The sequence below is a fragment of the Dermochelys coriacea genome, chromosome 7 (genome assembly GCF_009764565.3).
Source record: "Dermochelys coriacea isolate rDerCor1 chromosome 7, rDerCor1.pri.v4, whole genome shotgun sequence".
Taxonomy (NCBI): Eukaryota; Metazoa; Chordata; order Testudines; family Dermochelyidae; genus Dermochelys; species Dermochelys coriacea.
In genome coordinates, this window is record NC_050074.1 from 89,506,819 (window position 1) to 89,522,708 (window position 15,890).

The 15,890-nt window shown below is 38.0% G+C and overlaps 1 protein-coding gene across 4 annotated transcripts in view; it reads left to right on the forward strand.

Moving 5' to 3' along the window:
• PCDH15 (protocadherin related 15) overlaps positions 1–15,890 on the forward strand; it is an 811,839-nt gene that overhangs the window by 782,769 nt on the left and 13,180 nt on the right. For all 4 annotated transcript variants that reach the window (XM_043518631.1, XM_043518633.1, XM_038411063.2 and 1 more), the window contains 2 exons: positions 69–179; positions 15,249–15,270. In XM_043518631.1, the coding sequence (XP_043374566.1) occupies positions 69–179; positions 15,249–15,270 (133 nt within the window). The remainder of the gene's footprint in view (positions 1–68; positions 180–15,248; positions 15,271–15,890) is intronic.

Sequence of the window (15,890 nt, forward strand, 5' to 3'; positions counted from 1 at the left end):
GTCAGCCCATGTAAACTATAGAATATTTCTAACACACATTTTTTCCCTCTCTGCACAACTTACCAAAGGCGGCAAGCTGAATGTGCAAAGACAGCAAGAATCCAGATGGCCTTACCAGCCGGCAAACCATCAAGTAGCGCTGCCAATAATCTCTATGAAGAACTCGGTGACAGCACCATGTAAGTATTCATTGTGATTCATCACTAAAATTGTTAGTGAACCAAGGCATAAATCACATTTCTGAAATGTCTTTTATTACAACATAATTGAATAGATTTTTCTTGATGAGGGTATATTCCACAAATGACTTGAGCTTCTTAAAAATCAAGAAAATAAATAAGAGGGCTGGAGACTCAGCTGTGCTACAGTGGCACAAAAGGTACAGAGTAGTCAGCTGGGACCTCTCCTTGTGTGGGGGATCTCCAGAGGAAGTAGTATAAAGTGTAAAGCTGCTCATTAGGCATTGCTAGAGCACGCTGCACTTCAGTGTTTTTGGGCCAGCACAATAACCCATAGCTGCTATAGCAAGTTAAAATAGTCTTGAGGCTGCCCTAGTTTGCATCAAGGTTAGGGGGCTTGAAAGGTGGCAGAAAGCCTTTACTTCTCAGAGGTACTGAATGCAGCTCTGGCACACCTGAGAACTTGGCCCAAAATGTTATTTTTCTTCCAAGCTGCCTGCTGAATATACTTTTAAAACTCAGTCAGAAATCCCATTTGATAGACTTCTCAGTATGAAATATTCCATTGGCTAAAGTTTTTTCTTTGTAAATCTGAAGTAATTTAAATGTGGAAATTAAACACAATGGGGCAATAAAATAGATTGTAAAAAATAGTAGTTAAAAGAAAGGATCTTTTTGCCATTATATGTTGGTAACATATTTGTAGCTGGAATGTGTCTTGGGTCTTCTTTTCTAACAGGATGGTATGACCAAAGTCATTGTTCTGTTAAGATAATAAATTACTAAGAAAGGGTGAACTGTACTCATGCACTGATGTAACTTAATTGTAGTCAAGGGACTTCAAGCAGAAATCAACACAGTATGAACAGATCATAATAGCACAGTACAGGGAAATATTTACACATACAATATTTTTGCTTATACGCTAATGTCAGAAAATATTTATTACTTTTGTATTATTTTAAAAGAATAACATTAAGATGAAAACACTCAAAAGAATAGACTTCATAAAGTATTTGGGAGCGGGGGTGCTGGCGCTGGCGCTATCTAGTGTTGGCTGATTTTTGTTCTATTTTGAAGTCACTTTTTCCCCCTTGATCAGAGAGTTCATACATATATTTGAGTTTATAAAAATGTTACTGTTGCAGGGTGAAGAGTATCATTGCTATTGTATGTTTTAAATTTTGATTATTTAAAGGCAGTGTCTGACTTCCAAGTGTTTTGGGTTGAATTTCTCTTTGTTAATGGAGAACCTTTACATTACTCATTGAAGCAGGAATAGCTTCTCTTCCAAAATTAACCACTGAGTTTTTTCCCTCTTGGCATTTTATGCCTGTGAATTGTTACTGTTTGGGTAGCTGGAAGAAAGAAGTATGTTTCACAGAAATACAACACACATAGAGTTTAAAAGGTTATTGTATGTGAATTCTAGGTCTTGATCTAGGTGGGACTACTCACATCTTTATAATTATACCCATGCTGACGTACTTTGCTGGATCAAGACCCTGGTTCCTTAAAGTCTAACCCAATTCCTGTGAAAGTAAAAGGATGACTGCAATTCATTTTACTAGAAGTTGGATTGAACAAATGGGCATTGGAAGCTTTATGAGTCTGAATTCTCGAATCTAATTGATGTGCTTTCAGCCAGGCTATAACCAAGCTTTGTGTTTGTGAACAAAATTTGCACCTACAAAGTTTTGCATTGGTAAAATGAGTTGCAGATGCAAATCTGAATACTTGCATCTCTGATTTAGAGACACACTTACTCAGATTTGTCACAACACTTCAACTAAAAGTATAAATTTAGCAAATACAGATTTTTCCCTGTAAAAGGGACACCATCTATGGAATATATATATATAAATAACCCATTGTAAAAATGACAAATAAATATTTCCACAACATTGAGATATTGATCAAGGAATCTCTAGCAGAAGATAGAGATATGGAAAAATAATGTAACAATGTATTTAATAATTTTAAAGAGAGAATGTTTTTCAATAACATTTAAATAAAAGTTTATCAAAAATAAGTGAAGTTTAACTGAATCCAATATTTGGTCCAAAGGCAACAATCTACCTCAAAAAATCAATCTTCAGGGAAAAAAATTATAGTAGAATATTGTAAACTCATTTACAACTTGCAGGTGAATTGCAATACTACATTTAAATTGCTATAGTATATTATAATCTCATGCATCACTTTATTTTTTCTTATCAACTATTTCTCGTATCTCCAACAATTTTCTTAAATACCAAATAATGGAAATTTAAGAAAATCGAAAAACTTGTCTTTATTTTTCATGCCTTTCCATAATTGTCCTTTGTCAAACATTTTCTCTCTGTAGTGCTGCCTTATGTCTTATTTTCTTAATTTGTTTTTGGGTTTTTTTGGAAAGTTAAGTGGAACTAAAAACTTTTCTTTGTTTTAAATCCGTCTTATGTCTCATGATTTCCATTCTTTCTCCATCTCTGGATACATAGGCATCAGTAAGTAAACGTACCTTATCATGAATAATGTTTGTAGTCAATAGAAACAGTAGTTGATTCTTCTATGGTTAGTTTATGTTAAAACTGTAAAATTAATTGCCATTGAGAATCAGCCTTTATTTTACAATGGTGTACTACATGTAAGACATTTACTTTAAAGTGGAAAGATTTGTGTATCTCCTTTCTCTTTCCTTAACCCTTTTGTACCAAGTAGCAATTAAATACAGAACTGTAATTACTGAACTTGAATAGTATTTTTTCTAAGGACCTCTAGTCTCAGCTCCTACACTCTTTGATGATTGGTGCTCTCCAGATACCTAAAACAGATTGATAGGTAAGCAGGTTTCTCAAGCTTGCATTCAGTCAGAACCTTTTCATCCTTTATCTATAATTTCTTTTTAGGCAGCCATCACTGCTCTAGTTTGCAGAAATATGACTTCAAACCAATCTGATGCAGTTCCTTGTTGGAACAAAGAGACAAAAGAATGTTTTACAAATATTAAGGTTTCATCATAAAATCACTCTTTTTAGTGTTTTCAGATAAAAATAGTCTAGCAATGAAGCAGCTTTTCAAATAATCCATTCTCATACATATATCAGTTTGTATGTACTTTGTATTTGGAAGCAAAGTGGATCTTCATTTAACTTCAGGAATCATTGATTTTTTCAGGCTCTACATTTGAAAATCCATGTGATCACTAAGATGGCTGAGGAAGCTTGTCCACTATGTGTCAAGACATATTGTTTAAAAATAAGTTAATGATGTAAAATAACATATCAAATCCCCATGATCAAATACTCATTAAGTACTCGCAAAAAGAAAAGGAGTACTTGGGGCACCTTAGAGACTAACAAATTTATTTGAGCATAAGCTTTCGTGAGCTACAGCTCACTACTTCAAATGCTGTAGCTCACGAAAGCTTATGCTCAAATAAATTTGTTAGTCTCTAAGGTGCCACAAGTACTCCTTTTCTTTTTGCGAATACAGACTATCACGGCTGCTACTCTGAAACCTGTCATTAAGTACTGACACTATTGGGAATGTAGACTTATTGTGTCTAAGCAGTAGTTTCTGAGATGCATTCTGTTTACCAGTGTTCTTCCGTGCACTGGGGAGAGTATCCTCTCTGCTGTAGCCCTTTTTAGGGGTGCCACATACTCCCCACTATTTGTCAGCCCCATTTAATGCCCCAGGTCCTTTTGGAAAAGTGTGCCCCCCCAGTGTGTGTGATGGGAATAGTCCTTATACCCCATGAAATTATTCCTATCTGCCATTCCTGCATGTATACAGATAGATTTAGAGAGTATAGATTTCCCATGTGTATCAGCTGACAGACAAATCAAGAAACAAAGTAATTGTATTATAACCTTCCCTTATTTCCTAAATGTATATATATTTTGAGCTTTTATGCCCACATATTTAAAGATCTTCTTTATTTGTGTGGCTTCTTATTTTACTCTCAGTCAGTACTGTTTAAATGTCTTTTCCTCTGTTCTTGAGTGATTTCTCACCTTAGAATGTTTAACCATGCCACAGTAAATTTCCCTTAGCTTAATTTTCATGAAATTTCTTGAGTTTGGGGGGGAGGGAGCAGGGGGAGAAATACATTCCAGAATATAGAACTATTTAACTAAGCACTCTTAGAACCGTGTCCTGCCATTTGGAATACTGGGGCTTGTCTAGACAAATACTTAGTGTGCTTCAAGCTGGGGTTTGAAGCTACAGCACACTGGCAAGTTGTGCACTAATTTTCTGTGCAGACTCTACAATCTCATGCTAGAAGGTTTTTTTTTAAACTATTCTTTTTGATTAAAAACACCTGACCCAGTTTTTCTTAAAGTTAAAAAAAAATCAACTTTGGGTAGCGACCAAGCTTGGAAAATTTCAACTGGAAAGCTGAAAATATTAGACATTTATAAGTTACTGAAAACGGGGAATAGAAAGGAACTCATAGGCAACTTTAGTTTATCATGTAGTTGTCATTACTACTCTAACTGTACTATAGCTGCAATTGATATACATATAGAACTATAAAGTGGTAGGATTTAGAATAATTTAGCTATCATATCTCATTACACATGTATATTCTGAACATGTCATTTGTTTTATAGAAAAACTATTTTAGAAACATATTTTTTTAATTAGGACTATTTTTGTATGACTTCACCTGTAAAGGTCCATCCATTAGTTTCAATTGGTTCATCTATACCAGACATACAGGGAAACATAAAAGCTCTACTAAAGTTACAATTTTAAAATTCAATATGTCATAATTTCCAGGTCTAAAAGACAGTGCTGGGTCTTATCAGTGGAAAATGGGGAATCACCCCTTTACAGGGATTAAGCTCCATTTCTAACCAAATCCAAAGTTGACATAAACTTCTCACTAGCCCAGGAAAATTTTTGTAAGTTCCAGGCAGCTGTAATTTGGAAGAGGCAGGTGAAGGATACTTGAAACAGTTTGACAATTTTTTTAAGAGTTTGGAATATTAGAGGTAGTCCAAGCAACATTATATTTCCCCATGTTAGGTTGAATAAATGTGTAGTATAACTGTTACTAACAAACTATGTGGAAAAATGTGTCAAGTGTTTGTTTAGATCACTGTATCAGGGGAAATAATAATTGAAAAGGAAAGTGTCATTGTTTCCAAGAAAGGTAGAAAGGTGATGTGGTTAAGGTTAGAACTCATTTATGTAGGTCAAAGCTTGCTTTCTTTCTCTTTTCTTCATATCCTTTTCCTCTGGAGAAGATGTAAAAGTAAATGTCTTGCCTCAGTAGACTTTTGTAATATTTATTTTGAATAACAATATGTTAGAAGTAATGCTATGGCATTCATTTACATCATAAATTCATTTTTTTCTCATGAAAATTTATGTACATGCATATTTCCTTACATGAGATTATCTTCTTTTCTTTCAAGTCTTTTTCTTCTCTACCATTTCCAACAAAGCAGGGGAAAAAAGTCAGTCTTAGAAGAAGGAGACCGTCAAAGAGTAATAAGCAACTTTGCTTCACGTGCTATTGAGGCTCACAAGCAGTCTAATATCAATGGATCGTTGAACAATAATCTCCCCAAATCTGCAAGTAACATTACATTTTTATCTGATGAGAACCCACTAACAACTCAGAACCCTTTGTATATAGAAGGTGTTGTTCAAGGTTCACCCAGCTCTTCATTGCTATGGAAGAGGAAAGATGTTTTAGACAGTCTTTCACCTAGAAGATTAGCCTTGAAAGATGCCCTTTTGGGGTGCCCTTTGGGAGGCATTCACCATGCATGGACATTACCAATTCGTATTACTAGGAGACATGTGTCTGATGCTCTAAGTAGGCCAATTATCATGGATCCAGTTCAGTGGCAACAGGAAAGACTCAAAGCAGAGAAGGAAAGAACTGACAATCAGCACAGCAGAGTTGATATTAGCAGTCCAATATTTAAAAAAATTATTGGCACTAAGTTAACTGTAAAAGAGAAGGCAAGACAGTTTGAGCAACAGGCTTTGCAGGAAATGAAACAAGTGAAATCCTATGATATGAAATGTTCACATTCACCAACTCACAGCAACTGCTACGAAGGAGGAGAGTTGTCTCCTGAATGTCTGCTTGCTTCTCCATGCCATCGCTCTCCTCCTTTCTCCTTTTTGACACCTTCTACTGAAGTAGTTGAATTTCAATCACTTGCAGTTCCTTCAGTAATCATCACTCATCATGACTGTCCTGAAGAACTTTCTCCTCCACCAACTCACAAACCACCAACTCCTTCTTTTAGGATAAAGAGCCCAGTTCACCAGAGTTTTCTGGCTGCTCAAACCAAAGTGGAAGTAACAGAAAGCATTCCAGATCCACCCAAAACTCCTCCTCCTCCACCACCCCGGCTGCCACCTCCTCCTCCAACTCCTCCTCCCTTGCCACCACAACCTCCATCTCTTCCTACCATTTCTCTAGCCCTCTCCTCCTCATCTAGTCTAAGTACCCAGCACCCTTCCCCTGTAAAGCATACTAAGTCCCCTGCCAAACAGCTACCAGTATCATCACAGGCCGCAGCACCTGAGCCACCACCTCACAGGGAGTTGAAAGGGATTCTCAAAAATATTCACAACTTAGCAGATATTGAAAAATCTGTGGCTAACATGTACAGTCAAATAGACAAAAACCACATTCTACCCAAGCACATATCCAAGCTTAAACCAATTGCAGCATCCGAACTGCCAACTACAGAAACTGTTGCTGAGCACAGCCAGCAGAATGGCAACTTGAGCTGTATAGTTGAGGAACTTGAAAAGCGATTTCCATCCCAGTCCACTGCATTATAAAATTACAGTTGAATTTTTCTGGTGTATATTTTGCATGACATGGCTATCATAGTACATGTTATCTGCTTCATATGTTCCATAGCTAAAGTACTTCAACATTGATGAAAGAATTCAGACTTTTTTCCTCTTTGCTGTATATTGCTATTTGTTTGTTCCTGATGCTAAACCTCCAGTCCATTTTCTTTGCCTGATCACTCCTAACTTTGTAATGTATAATATTTTTAAGGGTAGTTCTGTCCACTCTGCATTTTACTGTTTTATTGTGCTGATTTATTTTCTTTGTATGCATGCAAAAGATTCATGAGGAAAAGTGTCCCTTTAAAACCAATGAACTATATGTAGCAGATATATGTTGACACTCCTTTATTCTAAACACTGCATTGTTTTGTCACAAGGGTACTCTAGTGTTGTAGGTTATGTCAATAAGCAAGGCAATTATGCTGAAATACTGAAGGCATCTCTTGCTTTACCCACAAAGTATACATCATGGGAGAACTTTTAGTTTTACTGGAAAATGTTGGATGTCACAGAAATGCAAATGATGCTAGAAAACAAACTCTGCAATAACAAGACAAAGTTGTTACAATAATGTATCATGTCATTCTATAGGAGATTGTATAGCATTCTGCTCTGGTGACATGCTTTCATCTCACTGTTGTCCTTGTAGGTTTGATAATGGTTTTTCTATTTATTTGTCAGTCAACCTTATTGTCCTCCTTTTTGTTATCTACATTATGCCTCCCATTGCTTCCTTTATTCTGAAACTTCATATTGTGGGTCTTCACTTTTGTAAACCATTTAATGTAAAAAGTGCTTGTGAATTTTGCTTGTTCATATTAATTAGGTGTCTCTTTAATCATATTTCATGCTAAGTTGCTAAATATTGGTAGTTATTTCCACCAATAACATTTTTGTGAAGCTTTAAATGTAATAATCATTCTGATCAGTGTCATAAAGAAAAGGTTTTATAAGTGTCTGTAAAAGATGTATATAGTATGGATAGCATTAATTTAAATTAAACCCACACTTAAATATTTTGGTTATATTAAATTAGCTTGTCCTTTGAAACAAATAGTAAGTAAAAGGAGGTTTGGCATAAAAAATGAATGTAAGTTTAGCTCGATGCTCAGTTTTATTTTTCCTCTTTTGCCAAAATCCTAGATAATTATGTTAAAGCTGACCCTTTTAATAGAATTAAATGCAGTAGCGTGAGGAGCTGGTATTTAAAGGAAGCTACAATAAAAACTTAAAACCTGTCCATGAGAAAATGTTATCTGTTCTAAGCAGAAAGGTAATTATAAGGTACTTAGCTAGCTGCCTCAAAATAGCCAGCTTTTCCACGGTATGTGGTTTTCTTTTCTTTTCACTACAGATGGGACAAGTATGGATGTTTCAATCAGAAATTGCTGAAGATAGTTTCTCTTTTTTGTCCCAGAGCCAGACTCTGTGAACCTCATCACATAAATTCTGCTGATATATTCTAAATACTCTATGCCTAATATAGTCTCCTTGCATAGTAGATGATATTTTAGCTCTAATGCATGTAATGCATAGCAATAATAGCCAAATATGTAGGGAACATGATAATCGATCTATTTTTTCCTGTAACATAAGTTTAATATTTTATAGGAGTCAAGCATTTTTAATAATTGCATATGGTGCTAAATTCTCAGTGAGTAGTATAACTGCAGCACCAGTAACAAGTTTCCACTCACAGCCAATCAGACAATAAGTCTGTAAGGCTTAAATCTAAACTAGACGTATACCAGTAATTCAGGATACGTCGCTGGAATAATCCACAACACTAAGATGGCCACTAACATATCTCCAGCATATCAGACATTCCAGTCCTACTAGGAATGGCAGGGGAACACCCCTACCTGTGTGGCCCTGCACTGACAGTGTGTGCAAGGTCACACCTGCAGGGTGGAGTGGTGTGCTCTTCTGAATTGTATCTACTGTGCATGATCCTGGATGAAACTACATCTTGCTTTCCATCAGGACCGGACAGGACAAACCAAACAAAAGCAGGACTGTCCATCTTAAAACTGGATTAGTAGCCCGCCTGTACAACATTACAATGCTTTGCATTTGGTCAGAGGTGTATGCCGTACTGCAGTAGTGTACCAAGTAGATTTTATAAGCACTGATTCAGCAAAGTCTTATTCAAGTTCTTCACTTTATACACTGAACAGTTCAAGTGAAGTCAATGGAACCAGTCGCAGTGCACAAGGTTAAGCCCACATGTGAGTCTTGGCAGGATCAGGGCTATAATTCACTTCTGTGACGTAGATTGTATAGCTAGATACGGCTTGATTTGCAGAAGTCACCCATACGTCCCACAGAAGTCAATGGGAGCTACAGCTGCTCAGCATTTTTTAAAGTCTGGCTAATAGTGAATTTCTTCAAAGTTTATTCAACTATAATGTTGTGTGACCTTCCTTAATCCGAACGGTCACCTAGCACACAGTAGCCTCCTTCTTTTAGTTCAATCAGGTCAGGCTCAAAAGGATCTGTAGGGAAAATGATACCACATTAACTAGTGCTTCACTCACACATTGCACTTCCTTCATCATTATGCAGAACTAATCCTTAATCCTAATAATAGTTTTAATGTTTGGCATTTTTTTAATTTGTTTTCATTTTCATTAGAGTTAATATCTATGGGCAGCCTTGGTTGGCCAGCCGAGGTTTTTGGTACTAGCTGGCAATATACTCCAGTGTGTTTTTCTTGAAAAATGACTTTGTTTCAGTTACAAAATTGTGCAATGATAAAGTGGCAATCTGGAGCAGTAGGAAGTACAAGTTCCTCTCTGTCCCCTCCCATCCTTTTGCCTGTGTTTTGTTATTAGATTATAAAGTCTTTGGGGGCAGGGACTATATCTTACAACGTGTTTTTACAGCACTTTGTACAAGGGAGGCCCTGTCTGAGTTGAGGCCTCTGTATGCTACTGTAATATACTGAATATAAATTACTGAAAAGTCTCCAAAACAAATTTCAAAGACCTTGAAAATCAAGGTTGTTATTGTTAGTCCCATTAACTTAATTGTCATGCTCCCTGAATTGGTTCCTTAGGATCGACAGTAGACTGGACATGAGGCCTGTATTTGCTGTTTTTTGGACCAGCTTGACTGTCTTTAGGATCAATTGAACAAGTGACTTGATTACATACATGACTAGCACTTCCTTCACCACCATATAAAAAAGGGTCCACAGTTCATCCAATACTCAAAGCTGGTTTCTGGCTTCATCATTCCCTTAACAATCACCATTCTAAATTTCATTTTTTCATATTTAAAACAAGATCTTAGAACACAGTCAGAGTTGTTGTTTTTTTCATTTTCAGGTTTTAAGGTAGTTAAATAATAATCAACAGTATGCAATTGGTAGAAGATACCAACTGTCTTGCCACTGGCCATTTGGAGAAAAAAGTGGCTATTTATTATATGTTTAGACAGATTCTGTCTTGCTAGCTTTGAACTGAGTGAAACTTTTTATCTCAAAAGACAAAAAGTAGATAAAACAATTCTAATTTGTATTTCCAATGTTTTTCTGTTGATCTTTCTTTTGCTTTTAATACAAGAATAAATATAAAATATCTTAAAATAAAACATTCAGAAGGATTAAAGTGGATAGATGACTGCTAGGAAAGACAATTCAAAAATCCTTCAAATTACATTAGCAATATAGAGCAATGGAAGGTGTGCCATTTGTGCAAATAACTTCATTTTCACAGTAATCCTTAACTATAAGCACCACTTATATAAAATAAGTGTTGTGTAGGTTTTGGCATTAGCATACATCATCATTCATACTGTTTCCCTTGTTTTTCTTTTTTTACTAAATTGAGGGCATCTGTCAGAATGAAAGCCATGGAAAACAGATGGTACTTTTTATCCAGACATTATTACAGATCCTTCGGGGGAGATTTTTAAAATTATTTAATGGGAATGAAATGTGTAGTTTTCCCTTGGACTTTCCTTTTATAATGGAAGCTTATGGTGTAGTGTGAAATACCAAGAGAAATGAAAGCTATTAGAAAGCTTTGCCTCTTTTTTGAAAGTGTCAAAGCATTAATAGTAGAGAAACAGTATGAGCACTTCTCAAAAAGCTTGATTGTGCAATGTGGGTGCATTCTCAGCAAACTGGATTAAAAAAGTAAATAAATATTAACTTACTTTCATTACTTGCACTTTTAATCTACAGTGTGTTGACCATGCAAGAGCAATTAAGTTTAATAGGCTTGCTTATCCTTTTTGCAACTCAAGACCTTCAATTTCTAGAGATTGTTGTAGGCTACAAGGAAACCAAATACGGTATTGCTCAAGTAGGTGTTGGAAAGTTAAAGATCATATTTTGGTGATAAATCTTCATTTAATTACTTTCTTATCATAGGGACAACAGCAATAATTTATCCTGATAATCAATAACGTGTTGAATATTAATAGAAAACTTTACAGATAGCGTTATTAAAAATTGAGAGTTCATTTTGTTCTTTAGTTTTCTCTCATCTGTAATTAAATGATTTTCCTAGGCTGCTGTCTATGTACTAGCTTAAGATCAACACAGTTTTGAGCATTTACCCTCTCTAGCTCCAAATATTTTAAACTTTCCTTTTATAGGAACACTGAGATGTAAATGCTGTTCAATATTTTTGCCTAAACCATTTAAGGTTCCTGGAATGAAATGTGAAAGTATAGGAATTGACAGACATAAGAGCATTTTTTTAGTATGAATGGTTCACTGAATATGACTTAAAAACAGAAAATATTCCAATAAGATCAAAATCACAAAGCCTGTGGAAAAATAACCATAGATAGCTGAAAGAATATAATGCCCATGTAAACACATTGAGGAAATGTTAGGATATGTATAATTTTAATAATAATGTTATTAGTGGAAATTAACAATAGAAGCTCACGGTCACAATCTAGCAAGCCCCGCATGGGTTCAGAAAGCCCCAAAGATAAAAGCTTAGTGTCTGTCAACTGCAAGAGGGAGCAAAACGAAGAATTCTGCACCTGTTCTGTGCCACAAGAAAGATCTCTATGGCAGGACTCCACCCTCATGGTGGAAAGAAAGGAAAAGGGTGGGCAAGGGATATGACCAGAGGCACTATGCACAGTGTGTGCTGCCTCTCCCCATCTATATCTTATTCTTCCAGTGCACTGACTGTCTGACTTACTAGGACTCTGTATGCAGCTCTAAACAACACACAGATGCAATACTCTTCCTCAAATATAGTTCATAGAATCATAGAATATCAGGGTTGGAAGGGACCCCAGAAGGTCATCTAGTCCAACCCCCTGCTCAAAGCAGGACCAAGTCCCAGTTAAATCATCCCAGCCAGGGCTTTGTCAAGCCTGACCTTAAAAATCTCTAAGGAAGGAGATTCTACCACCTCCCTAGGTAACGCATTCCAGTGTTTCACCACCCTCTTAGTGAAAAAGTTTTTCCTAATATCCAATCTAAACCTCCCCCATTGCAACTTGAGACCATTACTCCTCGTTCTGTCATCTGCTACCATTGAGAACAGTCTAGAGCCATCCTCTTTGAAACCCCCTTTCAGGTAGTTGAAAGCAGCTATCAAATCCCCCCTCATTCTTCTCTTCTGCAGACTAAACAATCCCAGCTCCCTCAGCCTCTCCTCATAAGTCATGTGCTCTAGACCCCTAATCATTTTCGTTGCCCTTCGTTGTACTCTTTCCAATTTATCCACATCCTTCCTGTAGTGTGGGGCCCAAAACTGGACACAGTACTCCAGATGAGGCCTCACCAGTGTCGAATAGAGGGGAACGATCACGTCCCTCGATCTGCTCGCTATGCCCCTACTTATACATCCCAAAATGCCATTGGCCTTCTTGGCAACAAGGGCACACTGCTGACTCATATCCAGCTTCTCGTCCACTGTCACCCCTAGGTCCTTTTCCGCAGAACTGCTGCCGAGCCATTCGGTCCCTAGTCTGTAGCGGTGCATTGGATTCTTCCATCCTAAGTGCAGGACCCCGCACTTATCCTTATTGAACCTCATTAGATTTCTTTTGGCCCAATCCTCCAATTTGTCTAGGTCCTTCTGTATCCTATCCCTCCCCTCCAGCGTATCTACCACTCCTCCCAGTTTAGTATCATCCGCAAATTTGCTGAGAGTGCAATCCACACCATCCTCCAGATCATTTATGAAGATATTGAACAAAACGGGCCCCAGGACCGACCCCTGGGGCACTCCACTTGACACCGGCTGCCAACTAGACATGGAGCCATTGATCACTACCCGTTGAGCCCGACAATCTAGCCAGCTTTCTACCCACCTTATAGTGCATTCATCCAGCCCATACTTCCTTAACTTGCTGACAAGAATGCTGTGGGAGACCGTGTCAAAAGCTTTGCTAAAGTCAAGAAACAATACATCCACTGCTTTCCCTTCATCCACAGAACCAGTAATCTCATCATAAAAGGCGATTAGATTAGTCAGGCATGACCTTCCCTTGGTGAATCCATGCTGACTGTTCCTGATCACTTTCCTCTCCTCTAAGTGCTTCAGGATTGATTCTTTGAGGACCTGCTCCATGATTTTTCCAGGGACTGAGGTGAGGCTGACTGGCCTGTAGTTCCCAGGATCCTCCTTCTTCCCTTTTTTAAAGATGGGCACTACATTAGCCTTTTTCCAGTCATCCGGGACTTCCCCCGTTCGCCACGAGTTTTCAAAGATAATGGCCAAGGGCTCTGCAATCACAGCCGCCAATTCCTTCAGCACTCTCGGATGCAATTCGTCCGGCCCCATGGACTTGTGCACGTCCAGCTTTTCTAAATAGTCCCTAACCACCTCTATCTCTACAGAGGGCTGGCCATCTCTTCCCCATTTTGTGTTGCCCAGCACAGCAGTCTGGGAGCTGACCTTGTTAGTGAAAACAGAGGCAAAAAAAGCATTGAGTACATTAGCTTTTTCCACATCCTCTGTCACAAGCTTGCCTCCCTCATTCAGTAAGGGGCCCACACTTTCCTTGGCTTTCTTCTTGTTGCCAACATACCTGAAGAAACCCTTCTTGTTACTCTTGACATCTCTTGCTAGCTGCAGCTCCAGGTGCGATTTGGCCCTCCTGATATCTTTCCTACATGCCCGAGCAATATTTTTATACTCTTCCCTGGTCATATGTCCAACCTTCCACTTCTTGTAAGCTTCTTTTTTATGTTTAAGATCCGCTAGGATTTCACCATTAAGCCAAGCTGGTCGCCTGCCATATTTACTATTCTTTTGACTCATCGGGATGGTTTGTCCCTGTAACCTCAACAGGGATTCCTTGAAATACAGCCAGCTCTCCTGGACTCCCTTCCCTTTCATGTTAGTCCCCCAGGGGATCCTGGCCATCTGTTCCCTGAGGGAGTCAAAGTCTGCTTTCCTGAAGTCCAGGGTCCGTATCCTGCTGCTTACCTTTCTTCCCTGCGTCAGGATCCTGAACTCAACCAACTCATGGTCACTGCCTCCCAGATTCCCATCCACTTTTGCTTCCCCCACTAATTCTACCCGGTTTGTGAGCAGCAGGTCAAGAAAAGCGCTCCCCCTAGTTGGCTCCCCTAGCACTTGCACCAGGAAATTGTCCCCTACGCTTTCCAAAAACTTCCTGGATTGTCTATGCACCGCTGTATTGCTCTCCCAGCAGATATCAGGAAAATTAAAGTCACCCATGAGAATCAGGGCATGCGATCTAGTAGCTTCCGTGAGTTGCCGGAAGAAAGCCTCATCCACCTCATCCCCCTGGTCCGGTGGTCTATAGCAGACTCCCACCATGACATCACTCTTGTTGCACACACTTCTAAACTTAATCCAGAGACACTCAGGTTTTTCCACAGTTTCGTACCGGAGCTCTGAACAGTCATACTGCTCCCTTACATACAGTGCTACTCCCCCACCTTTTCTGCCCTGCCTGTCCTTCCTGAACAGTTTATAACCATCCATGACTGTACTCCAGTCATGTGAGTTATCCCACCAAGTCTCTGTTATTCCAATCACGTCATAATTCCTTGACATCACCAGGACCTCCAGTTCTCCCTGCTTGTTTCCAAGTTGTGTAAGTCCAGGCATTTATTTTGTCTATAAAGGCACTCTTATTTTGTATTCTTAGATAAATATTTCTTACCATGTTAGTAACATTTCCAAGGACATTCTTTTTCCACCTCACTTCTGTGAACATAGTGAATATGAACTACATCTTTACATACTCTTAGAGATGTGTACTAATGATATGTTTTTCTTTTTCTGAATGTAGGCGAGGATATGCACAGCAAGAGGTAAGGCTATTCCGCAACTATATTATTAAAACAGTGTGATAACAGAGAATGTATAAATTCCTATTTACAGGACTTTTTCTTCAGCTGTTTAAAACACAGAGAATTTTCTTTTCAAATATGTTCGTTTGATTGAAATCTTAACAATAAATTGAAAATTTGCATTAATATGAATTAATTTTCTTAAAAGGCTGAATATTGATGGGGAAAGCTGGGTCAAACCCATTAATGTCAGGCCCTGCAAGAGCAGTGTATCCAGCTCCCTATGCTCTGTACCCCCTTTGGCATCTGCAAAATTGCTACCTTGCTATGATTTGCTCCTTCTGCAGGGCTGCATTCATGTGTCTTCTCTGATGGGGTGAATATAGCAAGTAGTAGGACTTTGTTTTTTCAATAAAGCCTTTATTTTGCCAAATAAACTCACGAGTAGCACCTTACTATACAAATAATCCCACTGAATTCAGTGGGACTACTTGCTGAGTAAGATGCTACCATCCTTCCTCAAGAAGAGTAGTATCTGCCCCTAAATTACAATGCAATATGTGATGTGCCTTGTAAATTACAACACTTAAAGTAAGTTATAAATAAGGCCTGTCATTTTCAGTTAGTTATTTCATTTATTT